This window comes from Delphinus delphis, chromosome 13 (assembly GCF_949987515.2).
Source record: "Delphinus delphis chromosome 13, mDelDel1.2, whole genome shotgun sequence".
NCBI classification, from domain to species: Eukaryota; Metazoa; Chordata; class Mammalia; order Artiodactyla; family Delphinidae; genus Delphinus; species Delphinus delphis.
This window is the reverse complement of record NC_082695.1, coordinates 66,035,617-66,054,773: the sequence shown is the minus strand read 5'-3', so window position 1 is coordinate 66,054,773 and position 19,157 is coordinate 66,035,617. Positions and strand designations below refer to the sequence as shown.

General features: G+C 48.7%; 1 protein-coding gene across 33 annotated transcripts; it reads left to right on the top strand.

Moving 5' to 3' along the window:
• The first annotated feature begins 2,058 nt into the window (after window positions 1-2,058).
• On the top strand, window positions 2,059-18,976 carry LOC132436280 (methyl-CpG-binding domain protein 1). Of its 33 annotated transcripts, none has more exons than XM_060029055.1 (18): window positions 2,059-2,246; window positions 3,461-3,594; window positions 9,752-9,866; window positions 9,962-10,128; window positions 10,214-10,296; window positions 10,468-10,508; window positions 10,885-11,031; window positions 11,125-11,253; window positions 11,417-11,491; window positions 11,622-11,741; window positions 11,825-11,893; window positions 12,488-12,652; window positions 13,027-13,326; window positions 13,420-13,557; window positions 13,908-14,042; window positions 14,126-14,187; window positions 15,318-15,389; window positions 17,089-17,214. In XM_060029055.1, exons 2-17 carry the CDS (start codon window positions 3,485-3,487, stop codon window positions 15,355-15,357), a joined length of 1,896 nt encoding a protein of 631 aa, XP_059885038.1. In that variant the 5' UTR covers window positions 2,059-2,246; window positions 3,461-3,484; the 3' UTR covers window positions 15,358-15,389; window positions 17,089-17,214. The 33 variants fall into 33 exon arrangements, with proteins under 33 accessions (XP_059885038.1, XP_059885034.1, XP_059885036.1 ...); XM_060029051.1 differs by having other exon boundaries at window positions 12,485-12,652; XM_060029053.1 differs by having other exon boundaries at window positions 12,485-12,652; window positions 17,096-17,201.
• Window positions 18,977-19,157: the final 181 nt, after the last annotated feature.

Here is a 19,157-nt window from a genome sequence, read left to right as displayed (position 1 = left end):
CCTGGGATTTCCCCCACTGACAACAGGCTGTCTCCCAACATGGTCCCCTTACCCATGCCTATTTCATTTTTGGTCTCCTGGCTGGCTCGCCAATTCTTTGAAGACAGGGTTATTGAATAAACCCCCTGAACTGAGAAGAAACTTTGAGACTGAAAAACAAAGCAGGCAACTCCATAAAGTACAATTATGAAGTTTATTGTGGGTAGGTTACATACAGGTAGGATCGGGCAGATTTCAATCCGGAATCATTCACAGCTGCACTATACACCTCCAAATGTGGTACAGGATTATATAAAGGGGCCAAAGCTAAGGATAGAATCTGACTACTGTTACCAAGCCAGATTCATTTCCCTGTATGCAGCAAGCCAAACGCTGAGATGCCAAGCTTTGTAGTAGAGAAAAGCTTTACTCACAAGGCAGCCAAACAAGGAGATGAATCTCAAATCCACCTCCCAAAGATAGGTTTTAGGAATATTTATGGGATAAAGAGACAGGATGGTCTGAGGCATGGGGAAAAGTGATTGGAAATACGAAAAGCGAGGTAATCAGTGATCTGTGCAAGTGTAGTCAAGCTTCATGGTTCTTCATAGGACACATGTTCAAAAACTGGCAGTGTTAGCATGTCCTGAGGGTGGAGTTTTGGGCCTTCTGATGTTAAAAGGTCATCATGCAGGTCCAGTTAGATTGTCAGTAGTCTCAACCGGTCTGAATCGGGCAAGAACTAGCTCCAAGTTCCTGAAAAACAACTTAAGCAACCATTACTACAGTGACCCATATGTCAGGGATGTTATATATAAGGAAGCTAGTGGGAGTTTAGTTTAAAATCAACTAAAAGCAAACTAAAAGCAAGTGAGGCAGGTTAAATTTGGTGGGCCTACTCAGGTTAGCCCTCCATTTCACTACTAAGGGAGAAGCACGTCCATGCCAACGGGAACCAGGGTTTTTTCTCTTCCCAGGGGTCTCAGGACTATTATTCCTCACAAATCATTAACCATCTGCGTCAGCAAAAGGCATTCTTCGAATTTTCATATCAGATGAAGGCAAGGGTAAAAGCTGATAGAGAACTTCTCTGGCGCTCGTGCATTCCTTCTGAGTAGGCTAAAGCTCCTTCACAGAGAAAGGGGAGGAGGGTAGGACTGTGGGCCTATGATGGAACTGAAAAAATGGAGTCAGTGTGGTTCAGCCATACAGCACCTTTGGCTAACTTAATGTAAAGTGTCAGTGCCAGGCTTCCCTGGTGGCGCAGTGGTTGAGAGTCTGCCTGCCGATGCAGGGGACACGGGTTCGTGCCCCGGTCCGGGAAGATCCCACATGCCGCGGAGCGGCTGGGCCCGTGAGCCATGGCCGCTGAGCCTGCGCATCTGGAGCCTGTGCTCCGCAATGGGAGAAGCCACAATAGTGAAAGGCCCGCGTATCACCAAAAAAAAAAAAAAAAAAAAGTCAGTGCCATTTTGATGTTTGATCCTTTGTCTCAAAGATGTACATAACTGTGCCTTCCATTTCTAACAGATGGAACAGTCCTCAGAGTTTTCCAAAACACTGTCTTTCAGATTATAATCCTCAAGTTGGCTCAAATAAAATTTTCTATTTCTTCTTTAGATCGACTATTGATTAATTTTTCCTTGACAGGAGGAACGGTAGAGCACGGGCGCGACCAAGGTAACAGGCGCGAGAGGAGTGTTCTGGCACGACCCCAGCCTTCTCCGCTCCTCCCTCCCAGTTACTCCTTGTGGAGATCGCCAACCAAACAGAGACCAGGAACCCCAATCCCCCTCCTCCCCTTAGGTTGGGACTGGAGAGCGCAGGCGAGAACGAGATGGACGGAGGGGCGCGAAGCGAGGTGCGCAGGCGCTGCAAGTCTCCGATGAGGCGCCGGCCTGAGTGGGACGTCGGCGCGCAAGCGCAGCAGGTCCCTTTAAAAGGGGCACGCTCCTCCACCGGACTCAGCACGCAGGCGTGGAGTCTTCCCTGCTAAGGGTTCGCGCAGGCGGGGTATTAGCGCGCAGGCGTCCCGCCAGGGGGCGGAGCCCGAGAGTTGGGCGGCGGATATCCGGTTCCTGGAGCAACGAACGGCGGCGGCGACGGCGACGGCGACGGCGACGGCGACGGCGACAGCTACAGCTTCTGAGGAAGCGGTTGCGGAGGAGGAAGAAGAGGAGCTGGGCAAGGCGAGAGCCACAGGCGGGACCCTCGCCATGGGTCAGCGGACCTAGAGCGGTGGAAGGTACCGGCCGGGAGCCGAGCTGGTGAGACAGTCGTGGGGGTGGAAATGGAGACCGCTCAGGCGGAGAATGGGGAAGAATTGAGGCTCAGAACGCTGACGGAGAGCAGTGAAGGGCCCTCAGGCCGATGAGTGGGAGGAATGGCGGCGTCGGAATATTGAAGGGGAGTAATGGGGGAATTTAGGGGAAGGACGGGGAGGAATGGGCTCAGAAGACTGACAGGTGGAAGTGTCGGGGTCTTGGACGAGGACGGAGAGGAATAGGGGAGGATCCGAACGCTGAGGGCAGATATCGGGGCCTCTCAGGTTAAGGAGAGAGAAATGGGGGTCCAGAACGCTCAAGGGGAGAAATGAGGGGCTCTCAGGCTGATGACGGGGAGAAATGCGCTGGAATGCTGAAAGGGAGGCACGGGGGTCTCATATGGAGGACGATGAAAAATAGGGGGTCAGAGCGCTGACAGTTAGGGATGGCATGATCCTGGCCCAAGAGGAGAGGAATGGGGTGGGGGGGTTCAAACGCGGAAGGGATGTCTAAAGCTGATGGGAGGATGAGGACGCTGAAGGGAACTTTTTAGCTGCAGAAGAGGGGAATAGGGAGGTTTGGGGGCTTGGGAAGAAATTGTGGCTTAGAGCACCGACAGAGGGAAAATAAGGTGGGCGAGGTTGTCAACGATATGGAGGAGCTGGGGGCTCTGTGGCAGAGGACACAGAGGAAGTCGAGGCAATAATACTGAGGTAGCAGGATAAGAGGACATCAGACAGGGAAGGAATGGAAGAGTTAAAAGACTGAAAGAGAGAGATTAGTGACTCCTGGGTCAAGGAAGGGAATGAATGGGAGGTTAGGATACTGAGGGAGAGTTTGGGACCTGGGTCTGGGGACGAGTCGTATGGGGGCCTCTTGCGCTGAGGATGGGAGGACTGAGGTCTCTCAAGCTGAGACTGGGGGGGGAATTGGGGATTAGGACGCTGAGAGTGAGGAATGCATTGAGGATGGAGACCCTTAGGTTGAGGATGGGGCTACCCGGTCAAGAAGTGGGGGGAATGACAAGCTCCTGGGCCCAGGACAGGGAAGAATGGAGTGGGGATGGGGGTTTTTCTCTTCCTTACATTGGCCAGTTGCTTGTGGCAGGTCCTAGATCTTAAACAAGCATTAATAGATCCGTGGGTTTGTGCGGCCTGGGGCACAACATGTTCCTCCCTAGAGCCTCAGTTTCTCCCACTGCCCCCTCCATGTTGCAGGCCGCTGCTCCTTCTTGTGGCCCCATGGCTGAGGACTGGCTGGACTGCCCGGCCCTGGGCCCTGGCTGGAAGCGCCGTGAGGTCTTTCGCAAGTCAGGTGCCACCTGTGGACGCTCAGACACCTATTACCAGAGGTACTGGGTGGGTTGTGGACAGAGTCAGGGGTTAGGGCTGAGCCTGGTTAGGCAGGGTGAAATCAGGGGATGGGGTTAAATTATGCATACACAGTTGGTCCTTATTATTTGCAGATTCCATATTTGCAAATTTGCTTACTAAAATTTGTTTGTACCCCCGAAGTCATACTCACTGTGCTTTCATGGTCATTTGTGAATATGCACAGAGCAGTGAAAAATAAGTCGCCTGATGCATGTGTTCCCAGCCGAGGTTGCACGAGGCTTTCTTATTTTAGCTCTTGTACTGTAAACAAGTATCCTTTTTGAGGTCTATTTAGTGTTCTGTTTTTTGCATTTTTGTACTTTTTAATGGTGATTTTGCTGTTTGTAGTTGCCCCCAAATGTAGTGTTGAAGTGCTGTCCAGTGTTCTAAGTGCAAGAAGTCGGGGATGTGCAATATGCAGAAAATACATATTAAATAAGTTTTGTTCAGGCATGAGTTGCAGTGCTGTTGGCTGTGAGTTCAATGTTAATAAATCAAAAAGGCAGTATATCTAGAAAAAGAAGAGGAAATTTGCCAATTAGTACATGAGGCTGCTCCAGAAAGTGCTAAAGTAACATCTATAGTATCTGATGAAGCTAAGGAAAAGGTGTTAAAGTGGCTGAATTCGCGGAACCATGAGATGATGATTAAAGTGTAGTGGACAGCGTTGTGAGGCTGAAAGCAAAGGACATTGACAGTCATGTTACCCAGGGTTATGAAAATGTTAAGCCTGTCTCAACTAGTGCTGGCTGGCTCACACGTTTCAGAAGGTGATACATCGTGAAATGTGTTAAATTTGCAAGTGAGGCAGGTTCTGCAGATAAGAGACTGTGGAAGAATTTAAAAAACACCTGATAAGTGTTATACAGGAAAAGGGTTATGTAGAAGAGTAGGTTTTCAGTGCTGATGAGACTGGCTTGTTTTACATCGACAAAGGAACCTATATAACACAGATGGCTTCCAAAGCTCCTGGCTTTAAATCATTCAAAGACCATGCAGTTAATTATTTGTAAGAGGACTGTATTAAGCAGGGTGTCTTTAAACAGAAACACACGTAAAACAAGGTTACATACTGATCAGCTGACAAAATGTGACCAGAGGCTTACAGGAACCTAACCTGTAGTTCCATTAGGAGCAGTGGTTCTGTACTCACTAATTCAGTGTTCAAGGTGACTTTATAGAACAGATTACTGTGAATAATGAGAATTGACTGTAAATACATGAAAATACATTTTTATAAACCAGTTACATTTAAGGATTTAAGGTCTTTTAGAATATGTTAGTGATACGGTTATTAAATTTCTTAAACTTTTTTTGTATGTAAGTTGTTGTTTCCTTGGAGGAATATAGTAAAATTGTACCTACAATTACACTTATTTATATGTTTATAAATAAACATATGGTGTTTTTTAAATGTTCATATGTTTATTTATATTAGTTGTACGTTTATCCACATATTTACAATTTTTATAAAACTTTCAAAATTTATAAATATAAGTGCAATGATCAAGAACTGAAAAGGCCAGAGATTTTACCCTAATTAAGGCAAGATAGCAAGTGAATGTGTCGTGGTTCTGTGGATGCTAGTAGGAGATATGAGGCTTCTGGTTCAGAGATGAAAGACAGTTTATTACTCACAGCATTAGCAGTATCCAGTATGTCATCGTTATTGTGCCAGTTCACCAAATGCCAGTTCCCACAGGGTGACATGAAGAGAGTAATTAATTAGCACCTACACACGCACTGGGTTGTGTTGTAGGAGAGGAACCTTGAGCTTAAGGAATCCAGTCTTTTATAATGTTAGGACAGTAAGGATGCCTTCCCTTTGCTCTGGAAGGACACCCTATCTCTTATCTTCCAAGGCTGATGCTGTACACATATCCTTGAAAAGATAGTTCATAACAAAGGATAGTCAATGCTGCTCTTGAAAGACATGTAGAAATGTGAGAGACCTGTGGAATATTGTCTCCCAACATCAGTTACTTATACTTTGTTTTGTATGTAGTTGCATTTATTTGTTTACATATGTATTTGTATGTATATCTATATGTACACTTACTTATATGTGTACAGTTGACCCTTGAACAATGTAGGGATTAGGGGTGCCAATCCCCTGTGCAGTCGAAAATCCACATATAACTTTTGATTCCTTAAAAAGTTAACTACTGGGGACTTCCCTGGTGGTCCAGTGGTTAAGACTGTGCACTTCCACTGCAGGGGCATGGGTTCAATCCCTGGTGGGGGAACTAAGATCCTGAGTGCCATGTGGCGCGGCAAAAAAAAAAACACAAAAAAATTAACTACTAATAGCCTACTGTTGACTGGAAGCCTTACCGATAACATAAATAGTTAACACGTATTTTGTATGTTGTATATATTATATACTGTATTCTTACAGTAAAATAAGCTAGAGAAGAGATTAAGAAAATCATAAGGGAGTTCCCTGGTGGCCTAGTGGTTAGGATTCTGGGCTTCCACTGCTGTGGCCCGGGTTCAATCCCTGGTCGGGGAACTGAGATCCTGCAAGCCGTGTGGTGCAGCCAAAAAAAAAGAAAATCATAAGGAAGAAAAAGTTCATTTACAGTACTGTACTGTATTTATCAAAACCATAAGTTTACATCATCTGTTTACAAGATGAATTGCTTGTATGTCAGTACCTACATCAATATTGTCTTATATGATACAAAACATTGTAGATATTATACATATTACTAATACCAGACATCAAAAATGAAAAGATAATTGAAAAATTTATGTTTATTTACAGGTATAACAATTCATGCATTGATAACTAAGAAGGAGCAATATGATAGCTTTATGATAGGGTACTATAATTGATACGATTGCTTCATGGATTGCTTCATGGTAGCCTCACCTGTACACTAATGAATGAATTGTAAAATTTTTATGGCATACAGTATTATAATCATATTCATAATACAGTATTGGGAACATTGTTACATTTTTAAAAACGACTTACCTGTGACGATAGGCAGTTTCCCTGATTGCCAGAGAGAGAGGCATACCATATGGTAATGTAATTCTTTGAAAGCAAAGTTATAAAACAGTAAGAAAACTAACATGTTAAGTTTATATTAAATATCTCTCACCTTATGCCTGTGTAAGTATAGGCAATCCACTTCAAGTCTCGCACAGATGAATACTTGGGTGATGAAACGTCTCATACAGTTCTTGCCGTACAGTTGTTAGGTTTTCACACAAAGATACCCACACACAAACATGATAGGTAAGTATTAACTGTACAGCCTGATGATTATTTACTGTTCGTTAAGTGGAATTGGATCATCATAAAGGTCTTCATCTTTGTTGTCTTCACGTTGATTAGGCTGAGGAGGAAGAGAAAGAGGAGGGGTTTGGTCTTGCTGAGGAGGGCGGCAGAGGCAGAAGGAGAGGAGGTGGAAGGGAAGGCAGGAGGGCCAGAACACTCGGTGTAACTTTACAGAAGTACATGGTAATTTCTGTTTGACCTTTTTGCTTTTTCACTTTTCCAAAAATGTTTCTACACAGTACCAATCTTTCTTCCACTGTTTGCTTTAGTTTGTGTCCATATCATAGAATGGTCCGTGTTGTAAAATAAGTCAAAGTATTCTTGAATATCGGAACCCTTCTGCTAGATTGTCTAATGTCAGTTTTTTTCTGGCACTCCTTTTTCTTCGTCTTCTTCCTCATCATCTGGCACTGGTTCGGCAGCGTTCATCTCCATCAAGTTGTCTTGTGTTAATTCCTCTGGTGTGGTGTCTGATAGCTCTTGAATCCAAGATCCATGTCTTGAAACCCTTCATCCCCTCCCCCCTTTTTGCCGTATCCACAATCTCTTTCATGATATCCTTGATTGACTTGGTCGTAAATTCTGGGAATTCATGCACAACATCTGGACACAGTTTTCTCCAGCAGCAGTTATTGTTTTGGGCTTGGTGACTTTCACAGCCTTTTCTATAACGATGGCGTCTTCAGTGGTGTAATTTTTCCAGACTTTCATGATGTTCTGTCTATGAAGGCTCTCTTCCATAGTGTTGACAGTCTTTTCTGTAGAGTACTGTGTGTAATGAGCCTTAAAGGTCCTTATGACCCCCTGATCTAGAGGCTGAATTAGAGACATTGTGTTTGGGGGCAGGTGGACCACTTCGACACCTTTGGTGTTGAATTCATGGGGTTCTGGGTGGGCAGGGGTGTGGTCCAATATCAAAAGAACTTTAAAGGCTGTCCCTTACTGGCAGGGTACTTCCTGACTTCAGGGACAGAGCATCAATGGAACCGATAAAAAAAAGGGTTCTCGCTGTCCAGGTCTTCTTGTACAACCAAAAGACTGGCAGCTGGGGTCTGTCTTTTCCCTTCAGGGCTCTAGGGTTAGCAACTTTATAGATAAGGGCAGTACTGATCATAAACCTGACTGCATTTGCACAAAGCAGTAGGGTTAGCCTGTCCCTTCCAGCTTTAAATCGTGTTGCTCACTTCTCTTTCTTACTAATATATGTCGTTTCTGGCATTTTTTTTGCAGAATAGGGCACTTTGATCTGCATTAAAAACTTGTTCAGGCAGGTATCCTTTCTCCTCAATGATTTTCTTAATGGCGTCTGGGAACTTGTCTGCTGCCCCTTGGTTGGCAGAACCTGCTTCTCCTGTTATCTTGACACGTTCAAAGCCAAACCTCTTTCTACAATTATCAGACCATCCTTTGCTGGCATTAGATTCTCTGGCTTTAGAGACTTCACCTTCCTTTTGCTTTAAGCTGTCATTACAGTGACTTCATTTTTTCTTGAATTATATTGGAATTTATAGGTATGCCTTTCTTATAGCAATCCTGCATCCACATAAGAGCTGCATTTTCAGTGCGAGATAAAAAGGTGTTTTGCAAAAAATACAAGGTTTTCGAGCTGCTGGTGTAGCTGCAGCGATAGATTCATGAATTTCCTTTTTTTTTTTTTTTTTTTTTTTACAATAGTCCTTACAACTGGATTCATTAATCTTGAATTGGAGGGCAACCACCTGCAGATCTCAGTCTATGGTACATGTCAAGCAATTCTGCTTTTTCTTGTAATGTCATGACTTTTTTCTGCTTCTTGGGAGCACTTCCAGCATCACTAGTTACACTTTGTTATGGGTCCCATGATGTTATTCAGGGTTTACGGTATTGCGCTAAACGCGATGAAAATGACATGAGAACCACTGCAAGGGGTCACTTTCTACTGTGATGTGCAGTTTACTGGAGAAACAGTCTGCTCACTCGGAGATGATTAGCCTTCCATGGCATTTTAAGCAGATACTCACAACACTTGAGCTCACTGCGGTAGCAACAGGAGGTGGCTGTTAGATGATTATAGTAGTACAATATGTACTATAGTTGATTTTATGCAGTTATGGTATAATACTGCATCTTTATGTTTGTTTACATTTCTCTTGACTGCGAATGGTACCACATACAGTCTTTAAGTGTGTGATAAATAAGTTTTGATGTTTAAACTTTTATAATAGATTTATGTATATTTTACGGTGGTAAAAGATGAAATAGACTAGTACTACATATATTTTATGCATTCATGACACACCTAACTTTTTCTTAATTTTTTCAATATTTCTAGGCTACGTGGTTCATTGAGTTTTTTTAAATAGTCACAAATCTCCAAAAAATTTTCCAGTATATTTCTTGAAAAAAATCTATGTATAAGTGGACCTGCACAGTTTAAACCTGTGTTGTTCAAGGGCCAGCTATATTTAAAACATTTGTTTGTGTCTTATATAAGTTTTCTTTGTCTATGTATTTAGTATGTAATGCTAACATAGTTACATTATTCAATGTATTTGTGCTCCTATTTGTGTTTATTTTCACTTACATAGAATACCACTAGTAGTACACATTATAAATACATGCACATCTGTTTACATTTATATTACTTATTACTGTTTGTATACTTGCTGGTATTTATACACCTTTTATCTTCCTGCTGTTCAGGATTATTTGGGGTAGTTACTTGGTCGGGGCTCGTAGGCTGATCCCAGGCTGCCTCCTGTTTCCCACCAGCTCTGCAGGCCTATTCACCAGCCCAGTGGGAGGGTTGTGGGGGTGGAGTGGCAGTGGTTCCACCTAGGTACCAACCCGTCCTGGCCCACCCCCAGCCCCACAGGAGACAGGATCCGAAGCAAAGTTGAGCTGACCCGATACCTGGGCCCTGCGTGCGATCTCACCCTCTTTGACTTCAAACAAGGCATCCTGTGCTATCCAGCCCCTAAGGTACTGTACAGTGTGGGATACCCAGGCAGGAGTGGCTGAGCCACCTAACACCCACCCGCTGACTTACATCTTCCTGCCCTTGCTCTTATCTCCAGGCCCATTCCTTGGCCGTCCCCAGCAGGAAGCGGAAGAAGCCTTCGAAGCCAGCCAAGGCTCAGAAACGTCAGGTTGGACCTTCGAAGAGCGAAGTCAGGAAGGAGGCCCCAAGGGATGAGACCAAGGCTGATGCTGGCACAGTCCCAGCCTCACTTCCTGCGCCTGGGTGAGTGTCAGCCTCAAGTGAGCCAGGTCCACGAGGGCTGTGGTTGGGGGTGCACTCGGCCCCACGCCCATGTTTCCCGTCCCAGGTGCTGTGAGAACTGTGGAATCAGCTTTTCAGGGGATGGAACCCGACGGCAGCGGCTCAAGACTCTGTGCAAGGACTGCCGAGGTGAGTGGCCCCTGGGGCACTGGGAGGTAGAGCCGGAGCAGGCTTGGCGTCAGGCTAGGACACAGGTGTCTGGCTGGAGATTGAATGGTAGATGTCAGGATGGAGACAGTCATGAGGTCAGGTATCTGATGCTCCCTTTACATTTCTCTTCTACTCTCTTCCTCCCTGCAGCACAGAGAATTGCTTTCAACCGGGAGCAGAGGATGTTTAAGGTAAGCACGACCTGCTTCCTCCTCACAAGTGTGCGGTGGGAGCAGGATGTGATAGGGGCTGGTGAGAGTTCGAAGGAACAGTGATGGATCCATAGGGTGTCAGAGTCATTTTGTAGGGAGCTAGCTACAGTCAGCTGACAGTAATGGGAGTTAATCAGTAGACACAGTGACGAGGTTCACAGGGGAACAGTAGACATCGTTATGGCCTCAATGATGGTGGCTAATCAGTAGTCATCAGACAGTGAGTGATGAGACAAATGGGGGACGAGCAGACATGATGATGGGGGCCAGTGTGGGGTCAGTAGACACACGAGGGGCAGTGCTCCTGGAGCCACTTTGCCTGGACCTGTGACCTTGCCCCGCCCATTCCTGGCAGCGTGTGGGCTGCGGGGAGTGTGCGGCCTGCCAGGTAACAGAAGACTGTGGGGCCTGCTCCACCTGCCTTCTGCAGTTGCCCCATGATGTGGCCTCGGGGCTGTTCTGCAAGTGTGAGCGAAGACGGTGCCTCCGGATTGTGGAAAGGGTGAGTCGGGCAGGTGGGGTGGGCCCGAGGCTCACCTGCACTCCTGACCCTCATAGCCCTGGCCCCATGCGTCACACCTCCGGCCCCCCACAGAGCCGAGGGTGTGGAGTGTGCCGGGGCTGTCAGACCCGAGAGGACTGTGGCCGTTGTCGAGTCTGCCTTCGCCCTCCCCGCCCTGGTCTCAGGCGCCAGTGGAGGTGCGTCCAGCGGCGTTGCCTGCGGGTGAGTCAGGCTGGAGGGGCTGGTGCTGGTGGGCCGCGGCAGAGCTCACTGTACTGTTACAGCTGCCGCTGCTTCCTCCCAACCTGGCCTTGCCCACCTCATGTCTTCTTTTCTCCTCCGTCCCGTGCTCACCTCCTCGGCCCCGCCTGCCCCTGTCTGCCAGCACCTTGCACACCGCCTCCGCCGCCACCATCAGCGATGTCAACGACGCCCTCCCCTAGCTGTGGCTCCCCCTGCTGTGAGTGCCCCGGCCCACCCTCTGCCTGCCTGTCCCACATGCATGCTTTCTGCACACCTCGGGGGAAGCAGGTGGTCCTGTGTCTACCTGGTACCACCAAGCCTAAACTGTCCTTCTGGCTTTCTCTCAGGGTAAACACGGCCGCCGCAGGGGAGGCTGCGACTCCAAGGTGGCTCCCCGGCGGCGCCCTCCCCGAACCCAGCCACTGCCTGCACTTCCGCCCTCGCAGCCTCCAGAGTCTCCAGAGCTGGTGAGGCCCTGGTGGGCAGGGGGAAGGCACAACCGTAACCTCACCCACTACCTGCCCTGACCCCACCCCATTTGCCTCTGCAGCACCCCAGAGCCCTGGCCCCCTCGCCACCTGCTGAATTCATCTATTACTGTGTAGACGAGGACGAGCTAGTGAGTGGCCTCACCCTACCTGGACAAGCCTAGACTCTCCCAGGGCACTTGGTTAACCCCAAAGAAGCAGATGCTGCCATGGGCCTAATAAGGGAATAGTAAGGCACAGTGATGGGTGCTAGTGTGGGATGAGCAGACAGTGGGGTAGGCACTAATATGGGATCAACAGGTGAATTGACAGTACCTAATGTCGGATGAACCAGCACTCTAGTGGGACTAATAGAGGAACATGGTGACTGAAGTTCACGCAGGTTGAGCAGATGTTGCAGGTGCAGTGATGGGAGCTAAAAGAGTGTCAGCAAAATCCTGCTGGAGATGGGGGTCAAAGACATTGTCTTGGTAGCTAGTGGGGGACTAGCAGACAGAACGATGATACCGTGCTGGAGCAGCCACAGTCCTCGTGGTATCAAGGGCCATCCGGTACAGTGATACTGCCTGGTGCTCGACTAGCAGACACTGAGGTGTGACTAGTGGGGAGTCAGGCTAAGACCAGTGTCCAGCCAGTTCCCTCCAGTGGGGCTAGTGGAGGAGTAACAGGAGCAGCATTGTAACTGTCCTAGTGACAGCGTCCCCCGTCCCTCTGCTCCCCAGCAGCCTTACACGAACCGTCGGCAGAACCGCAAGTGTGGGGCCTGTGCGGCCTGCCTGCGGCGGATGGACTGTGGCCACTGCGACTTCTGCTGTGATAAGCCCAAATTCGGGGGCAGCAACCAGAAGCGCCAGAAGTGTCGTTGGCGCCAGTGCCTGCAGTTTGCTATGGTGGGTGCAGTAGGATGGGTCAGGTGGGTGGGGCGATCAGTGCCAGGCCCCCCGGTGCCTGAGAGGGATGGGCCGGCCTGGTAGGTGGGTGGGGACCGGCCAGATGGGTCCTGCAGCTTCGGAGCGGTGGGTGGGGCAAGGGGTTCCGCCAGCAATTAGCTGACGTTGTGCTGAGATAAATGAAGAATCTGGGTGGCACTGGCATTGCCAACAGGAGACTAGCAGGCTCGGTGACGAGGGGCTCATACCTGAGGAGACTCTGTGCTGGGATTAACGGGGGCGGGGGAAGCGGAGTCACAGGCACATTGATCGGGGCAGGGTAGTGTGGTTGGCCATCGTACCCAGCGGCCATAACACCCCATCTCTCCTCACAGAAGCGGCTGCTGCCAAGTGTCTGGGCAGGTTCCGAGGATGGCGCCGGGCCACCCGCACCTTACCCGCGTCGAAAGAGGCCTGGCTCTGCTCGAAGGCCCCGTCTGGGTCAGACCCCGAAGCCTCCCTTGGCCACGCCCATGGCCCAGCCAGACCGTGCCCAGACTCCAGTGAAGCAGGAAGCAGGCAGTGGCTTTGTGCTGCCCCCGCCTGGCACCGACCTCGTGTTCTTACGGGAGGGTGCAAGCAGTCCCGTGCAGGTGCCTGGCCCAGCTCCAGCCTCCACAGCGGCTCTGTTACAGGTGAGGGTCCCACCTTATCCTGCCCTTCCCGACCCCACCCAGCCTCGTGTGGGGAAGCTGGGACCAAGTCTGCTGCCATCCTCCTTCACGCAGGAGGCCCAGTGCCCTGGCCTGAGTTGGGTCGTGGCCTTACCCCAGGTGAAGCAAGAGAAGGCGGATGCCCAGGAAGACTGGACACCGGGCACAGCCATCCTGACTTCTCCTGTATTGCTGCCTGGCTGCCCCAGCAAGGTGGGGGTCAGTGATGGGTGGTCTGTGAGCAGAGTGATGGTGAGCCATGATGGTGGTTCTTTGAGCAAAGTAATAGTGTGCTGATGACAGCCTCTCACAGAATCATCTCGCCTGTCTGACAGATGCCCCACCCTCCCCAGGCAACTAGTTTTGCCTGCTTTGCTGCCCAGCTAACAGAAGAATGGAAATCTGTGAGGAATGGGAAAGGTTTGTAGGCAGAGAGATGGTTTTTCTGTGCTCAAGTGTGACAGAAGTGGGATTGTCAGCACAGTGACATGTTGGCTGATAGAGACACTTTCCTCAGGCCAGCCCTACCCTTCTGACAACTGCCCGTTTTCCACCTCCCCCAGGCAGTAGACCCAGGCCTGCCACCTGTGAAGCAAGAGCCACCTGACCCTGAGGAGGACAAGGAGGAGGAGAACAAGGATGACCCCACCGCTGACTTGGCCCCAGAGGAGGAGGCAGGAGGGGCTGGCACGCCCGTGGTCAGTGCTGGGGGACACCTCACTCTCCTGACCCTGCTTTAGCCCCACCAGCCATGTTGACCCTGGTGTTAATTCTTCCCCAGATCACGGAGATTTTCAGCCTGGGTGGAACCCGCCTCCGGGACACAGCAGTCTGGTTGCCAAGGTGTGCCCTCCACAGGGAGGGGTGGGGATGGGATTGGGTGGGGTGCCTGTCAGATGTGGGCCCTGAGTCTTAAAAGTACACTCAGCGTTTTGGCATGGTGTTGTGGGAGGTAAAGGCCCCACACCACTGCTCTTGTCACAGTCAGTGACGGGGTTCGTACAGGACCTTAGAGATTTCTCCTGAGGTCCAGGTCAGGGCTGTTCTTCAGGAGGGTTACGGGAGGTGATGGGGGGAGAGGATTTGGTGACCTGTGATGAGATTTGAAAGAAAAAGAAAAGGAAAGCCTTGTCCCCATATCCCTAAGAAAATCCACAGAGGTCAGGCTTAATATATAAATTCTTATTCAGAGAATTATCATTCGGGGTCTTGAAGGCCTGTGGAGTCTCCAAAAGATGAATGGGTGGGCTGGGCAGTGGTGGGTGGGCAGGAGACCTGGGTCCTAAGATGGCTTTGTGATCTGGATCCACATACAACTGGAGTATCCTCTGTGGAAGGGATTAGGCTGTGTTTCTTCAGCCTTTCCAGAGCCCGTTGAGGTCATTTACTGTTTTAGCTGCTGCACAGGACTGTCCCCGCAGGCGTGGCAGTAGAAGGCAGGATAGGTGCCTGTAAGGACTGGGACGGTGGGAGGAGGACAGGGGGATGCTGCCTCCTGCAGAACTGCTGACAGCCCTGAACAGAGCCCCAGACACAGGCAACATAAACCTGTTGGCCTAAACTCCTGGATTCCTTTGTTCCTGCAAACTAGTGTCTGCAGGCCAGAGACTTCTCCACCTGCACCTGGGCAAGTACTGAGGTACTGATTGCGGCCCTTCTGGGTACACTGCAGTGTGGCATACAGTGGTGAATCAATGACCCTGGAAGGCTTATCCTTCAGAAGATACAGGATTTCTGCCGTCAGGGAGCTTATAATCCAACCGGGGAGACTTATTTCCCCTATGCATGAAGTCATTACATATTACCGGAGAAGGTAATGATGTGCTTGATGTGCTACATTGTCTGTAATGGAAGATTTTAGAAGAGAGAAGGGAAAATTAAGGGGAAATGGAAGAGTAGGGAATGGTTTGTGATGCTCCATTTTGCACATAGGGAACCTCATTCAACATACAGACCTGCTCCCTCTTCTCTAGGTCCAAGGACCTTAAAAAACCTGGAGCTAGAAAGCAGTAGACTGGAGGCTTCTGCAGACTGTAGGACTCAAGGTGATATTTACAGACCGACTTTATGAGAGACAACACTGATCTGCTCAGAGGCTGGACCATAGATGGATTGCCAGGGCTTGTGTGGGAGTCAGTAGGAACTGGGAAAACCTACCACCAAACCAGAGGAGCAGGCCTGTTCAGTACTTTGAGCTTATAGAGGAAGTAAGCAGAAAAGGAAGGAAAAGAGTAGAAAGTTGGTGCACCTGCTCCAACCGGTGCAAATCCCAAGAGCCTGAGAAGTGTGGATATTAAGGATGGGGGGAGTTGGGATGGGATGTAATTAAAGCCACCTTCAGCCTAAACAAGCCATCATCATAAATAATTTTAAATACATTTGGATGAGACCTGGCCGTGACTCTAAACATTTCCTCAGGGAGACAGCAGTTGGGAATGTAATGTGAATAAATGAGGAAAGGAACTGCTATTTGGTGAGTTCCTCCCATGGACCTAGTTTAGTCCTCAGAAACATCTTTCTAGAAAGGCATTGGTTTTGCCCATTTTTGCAGACAGGAAAACTGAGATGCAGAGAAACTACATAACTTGTCCAGTGTCGAACAGCTAATATTGATAGAGCCTAGAATCAGACCCAGGTTGTAAAAGCCTTGTCCTAAGTTAAGCCACTAAACTGTTAACTATAACCTATATCTAATAGTGTGTAATAATGTTATATTAACGCAAGTTTCCAGTGACCTTGAAAACAAGGTGGATTACTCTAAGCTTTATAACAAATCCCTTAACACTGCTGCCCTTAGGGTGGTTTAGGGAGCACCAAGCCATTGTGGATGGTGCCACCTTATCAGAGCACCCGCAACTCCTGAGACTGGGTTCTTCCCAGGCCTTGGGTGCTGCATAGGATCCCTCAAACCCAAAGGGCATCTTTCCCCATTGGCGCTGCTTGTTACCGTCACTCCCCGTCCTCAGCCAAAGCAGCCTTCAGAAGTAAAGCTCCTGGCCTGGCTCATCATTCCTCACAACTCGAATCCCCTGTCCCTTGGTGACCTTTGTGCTTGGTTTCTGCTCTCAGCCCCTATCTACTAGGAGTCCGAGTTCCTGCTTCACGTCCTGCCTAAGGGCCAGTCTTGGCTCAGCCCTGCCTCACTTTCCAATTCTGCATAAAGTGCCAAGAAAATTAGACCTGTGATTCATCACTTAGTTAGCTTTACAGTGGCAGGACTGAGTGCATGCCTCCCTCCTTAAATTTTGTAGCCTATGTGCTTTGCTTGCCTTACTCAAGTCCCAGCTCTGCAGCTTTAGATAATTCAGATGTAGATTAAACTTTTCTCTAGTTTAACTCATTATATAGCCCTCTGCCACCCTCCTCTTCTCCTTCCGTTGCCTCACCCTGCCTACTTCAGCCAGAGGCAAGACTGGATAATTTTATTGATACTGTTTTGCTCCCCCCCCCCACAAGGATCCAACCACTCAACCCTAGTATTCTAGTGGTATTTTGACAGTGATGTCCTAAGTGAAATTTATTTGAATAGCATTCTGGTTCATGAGATAAGAGTTTGGTTATTGTGTGTATGAGGATACAGTCAGAAAAGCAGCACCACTAATATAAAGATTTTATGTGTATATGTACATATAAATATGTATATTAAAAGATTTATTGTAGGGATTTGACCTTATGCAGTTGTGGGAGCTGGTTGAACAGTCTCTGTAAGGCTGTTGTTTTTACATCTAATGCTGGAGCTTGAAGTCTGCAGGGCAGGCAATCGGGAAGGGAAGATGGATGTAAAGAGTGGGAGACCGAGGAGACACTGGCGCCCACGAGCACGAGCTGCAAACCACGCGGATGGCCCGGAACCCATGTCAGCCTCTCACCACCTCCAACTTCGATGATGTGGGTTTCCTGCAGAAGAAGCTGGTGCCCTTCATCACAGAGTTAAATATGCATCTGGGCCAGGAATTAGAGAAGCTGAAGGAAGATCCTGGGGAAGGTGGAGCAGCTGCAGGCCTGGCTGCAGGCCTGACTGCTGCCCCATACCAACGAGGTGAGCCAGCAGATAAATGACATGTGTGAACTGCAACAGTGCCTGGTGCCCCTGCACCAACCTTCCGAGTGTGCTGCTGCTTCACTTCTGCCCTCCAGATATCACGCAAAATGTCTCTTGTGGCCCATCCTAACCGGAAGCGTACGGGGAAGGGAGTACTGGGAAACGTAGCCTAGTCAAGGTGACACGTTACAAAGCCACCCTGCCATGAATCAGCTCCCAAGGGTCTCACTACTCACCTGAGGATAAAGGATAACGTGATAAAGCTGCGTTGCTGAAAATGCAAAGCTGAAGACCATGGATTTCATGGTGACCCCAGCAAGTACAGAAATTCTGTCAAGCCCACCCAGAAAAAACTTGCTGGTCTCGGCTATTTTTGTGTCATTCGAGTATTGAGAACCTGGCCCATGGTAGGCACTGTACTTAATACTGGGATTCAGGAATGAAAAAGATATAGTCCATGCAGTTTTATTAAATACATCAATATGTATTTACAAATGGTGAATGGATTTCCAACTTTATCGTGGAATTTAATGGTGAAAACACAGAATTCAGGAAACTGTTGGGAGGACAGCCCTTGCGTGAACCTTGTTGGGGCACAATAGGCATTGGAAATAATATAAATAGTTTCTATCTCTATGCTGTTCTATTTTAAAATTATTTTTAAATGATTTTTATTGTCCCGTTTACTGATTTATACACTTAGTGTTTCTTTTGGAGACTCTTGATGGTGCTTAAGTGTTGATTGACTGCCTCTGAGAAAGTGGTATAGTGGGTGGCAAGAGCAAGGTCAGGTTGTGTCCGTGGACCTTGGGTGAATCACTTCTCTTAGGCCTCCCAGGAGGTTGAGACTTGGTTGAAAGCCTCGTCTCACCGGGCTTGGCTCCTGGCCCAGCCCCTCCACCCACTGAATAGGCCCGCCAGGGGGCTCCGGCGCCCGGACCGCGGTCCTCCCACCGGGGCTCGGGAGACGCTGCCCCTCACCCGCCTGCCTGGGCGGCCCTGGGGCGTGGGCGTGGCCTCCGCTGGGAAGCCGAATCCCCTCTTCACAAAGTGGCTCAACAGGTAAAACCGAAGCGGAATTAAATTACGGGACACGCCCAGGGTGAGGGCGCGGCAAGACGAGCTCAGGACCAACGCTGGGATGTGCAGGGCAGCCGGGTATTGCAAAGGGTCCATTTCCCCTGTCTCGCTGAAAACTCCAGGCTGTAGACCTCGGAGGTTACTTACCGACGGGCGCCCAAGGATCTCAGTGGCTTTTACCAAAACCCGCTCCTAGGCCGAGGGCGTTTTCGTCGCTTCTCTTGCCCAAGGGTGTGGTGTCAGGGTGCTTCCACCCAGACCAGCCGGCGGGCCAGGCACCAGTGGGAATCGAAGATCAAGGAACTGGCCCTCAGGACCGTGTCCAGGGAACGGAGACAACCATCTAATTTCTTTCTTTTTTGTTTGTTTCAGGCTACGTAAACTCTTAGCAGTAAATGAAAATGAGTATTTTTCCGAACTGCAGTTGAAGGAAGAAGCTTTATAGGACATAAAAGACAAAATGAGAGAATTATTAAAAGAAAGTTTGAAAGAGAAGAGAGACACTGTTTTGTGGCTGAAAGCCTGAACCAGCAATTCAGGAAATGGAGTCCAAACCTAGAAACATTACTGCCTACAAAATCCGAAGTGGGCGCATTACAAATGATTAAGCAATGCTAATTTACCGTAAATTGCGGTCTTAAGATGGGATGCACAGTACTATTTGTACTTTGGTTATTACACGTCAGTGACC

Bases quoted from the DNA above. Each gene is read 5' to 3' on its own strand.
- LOC132436280 (XM_060029037.1), top strand. From the start codon at position 3,485: ATGGCTGAGGACTGGCTGGACTGCCCGGCCCTGGGCCCTGGCTGGAAG. The intron at 10,129-10,213 runs GTGAGTGTCAGC...TTCCCGTCCCAG, and splicing joins GCCTCACTTCCTGCGCCTGG to GTGCTGTGAGAACTGTGGAA. The intron at 14,043-14,125 runs GTCAGTGCTGGG...ATTCTTCCCCAG, and splicing joins GAGGGGCTGGCACGCCCGTG to ATCACGGAGATTTTCAGCCT.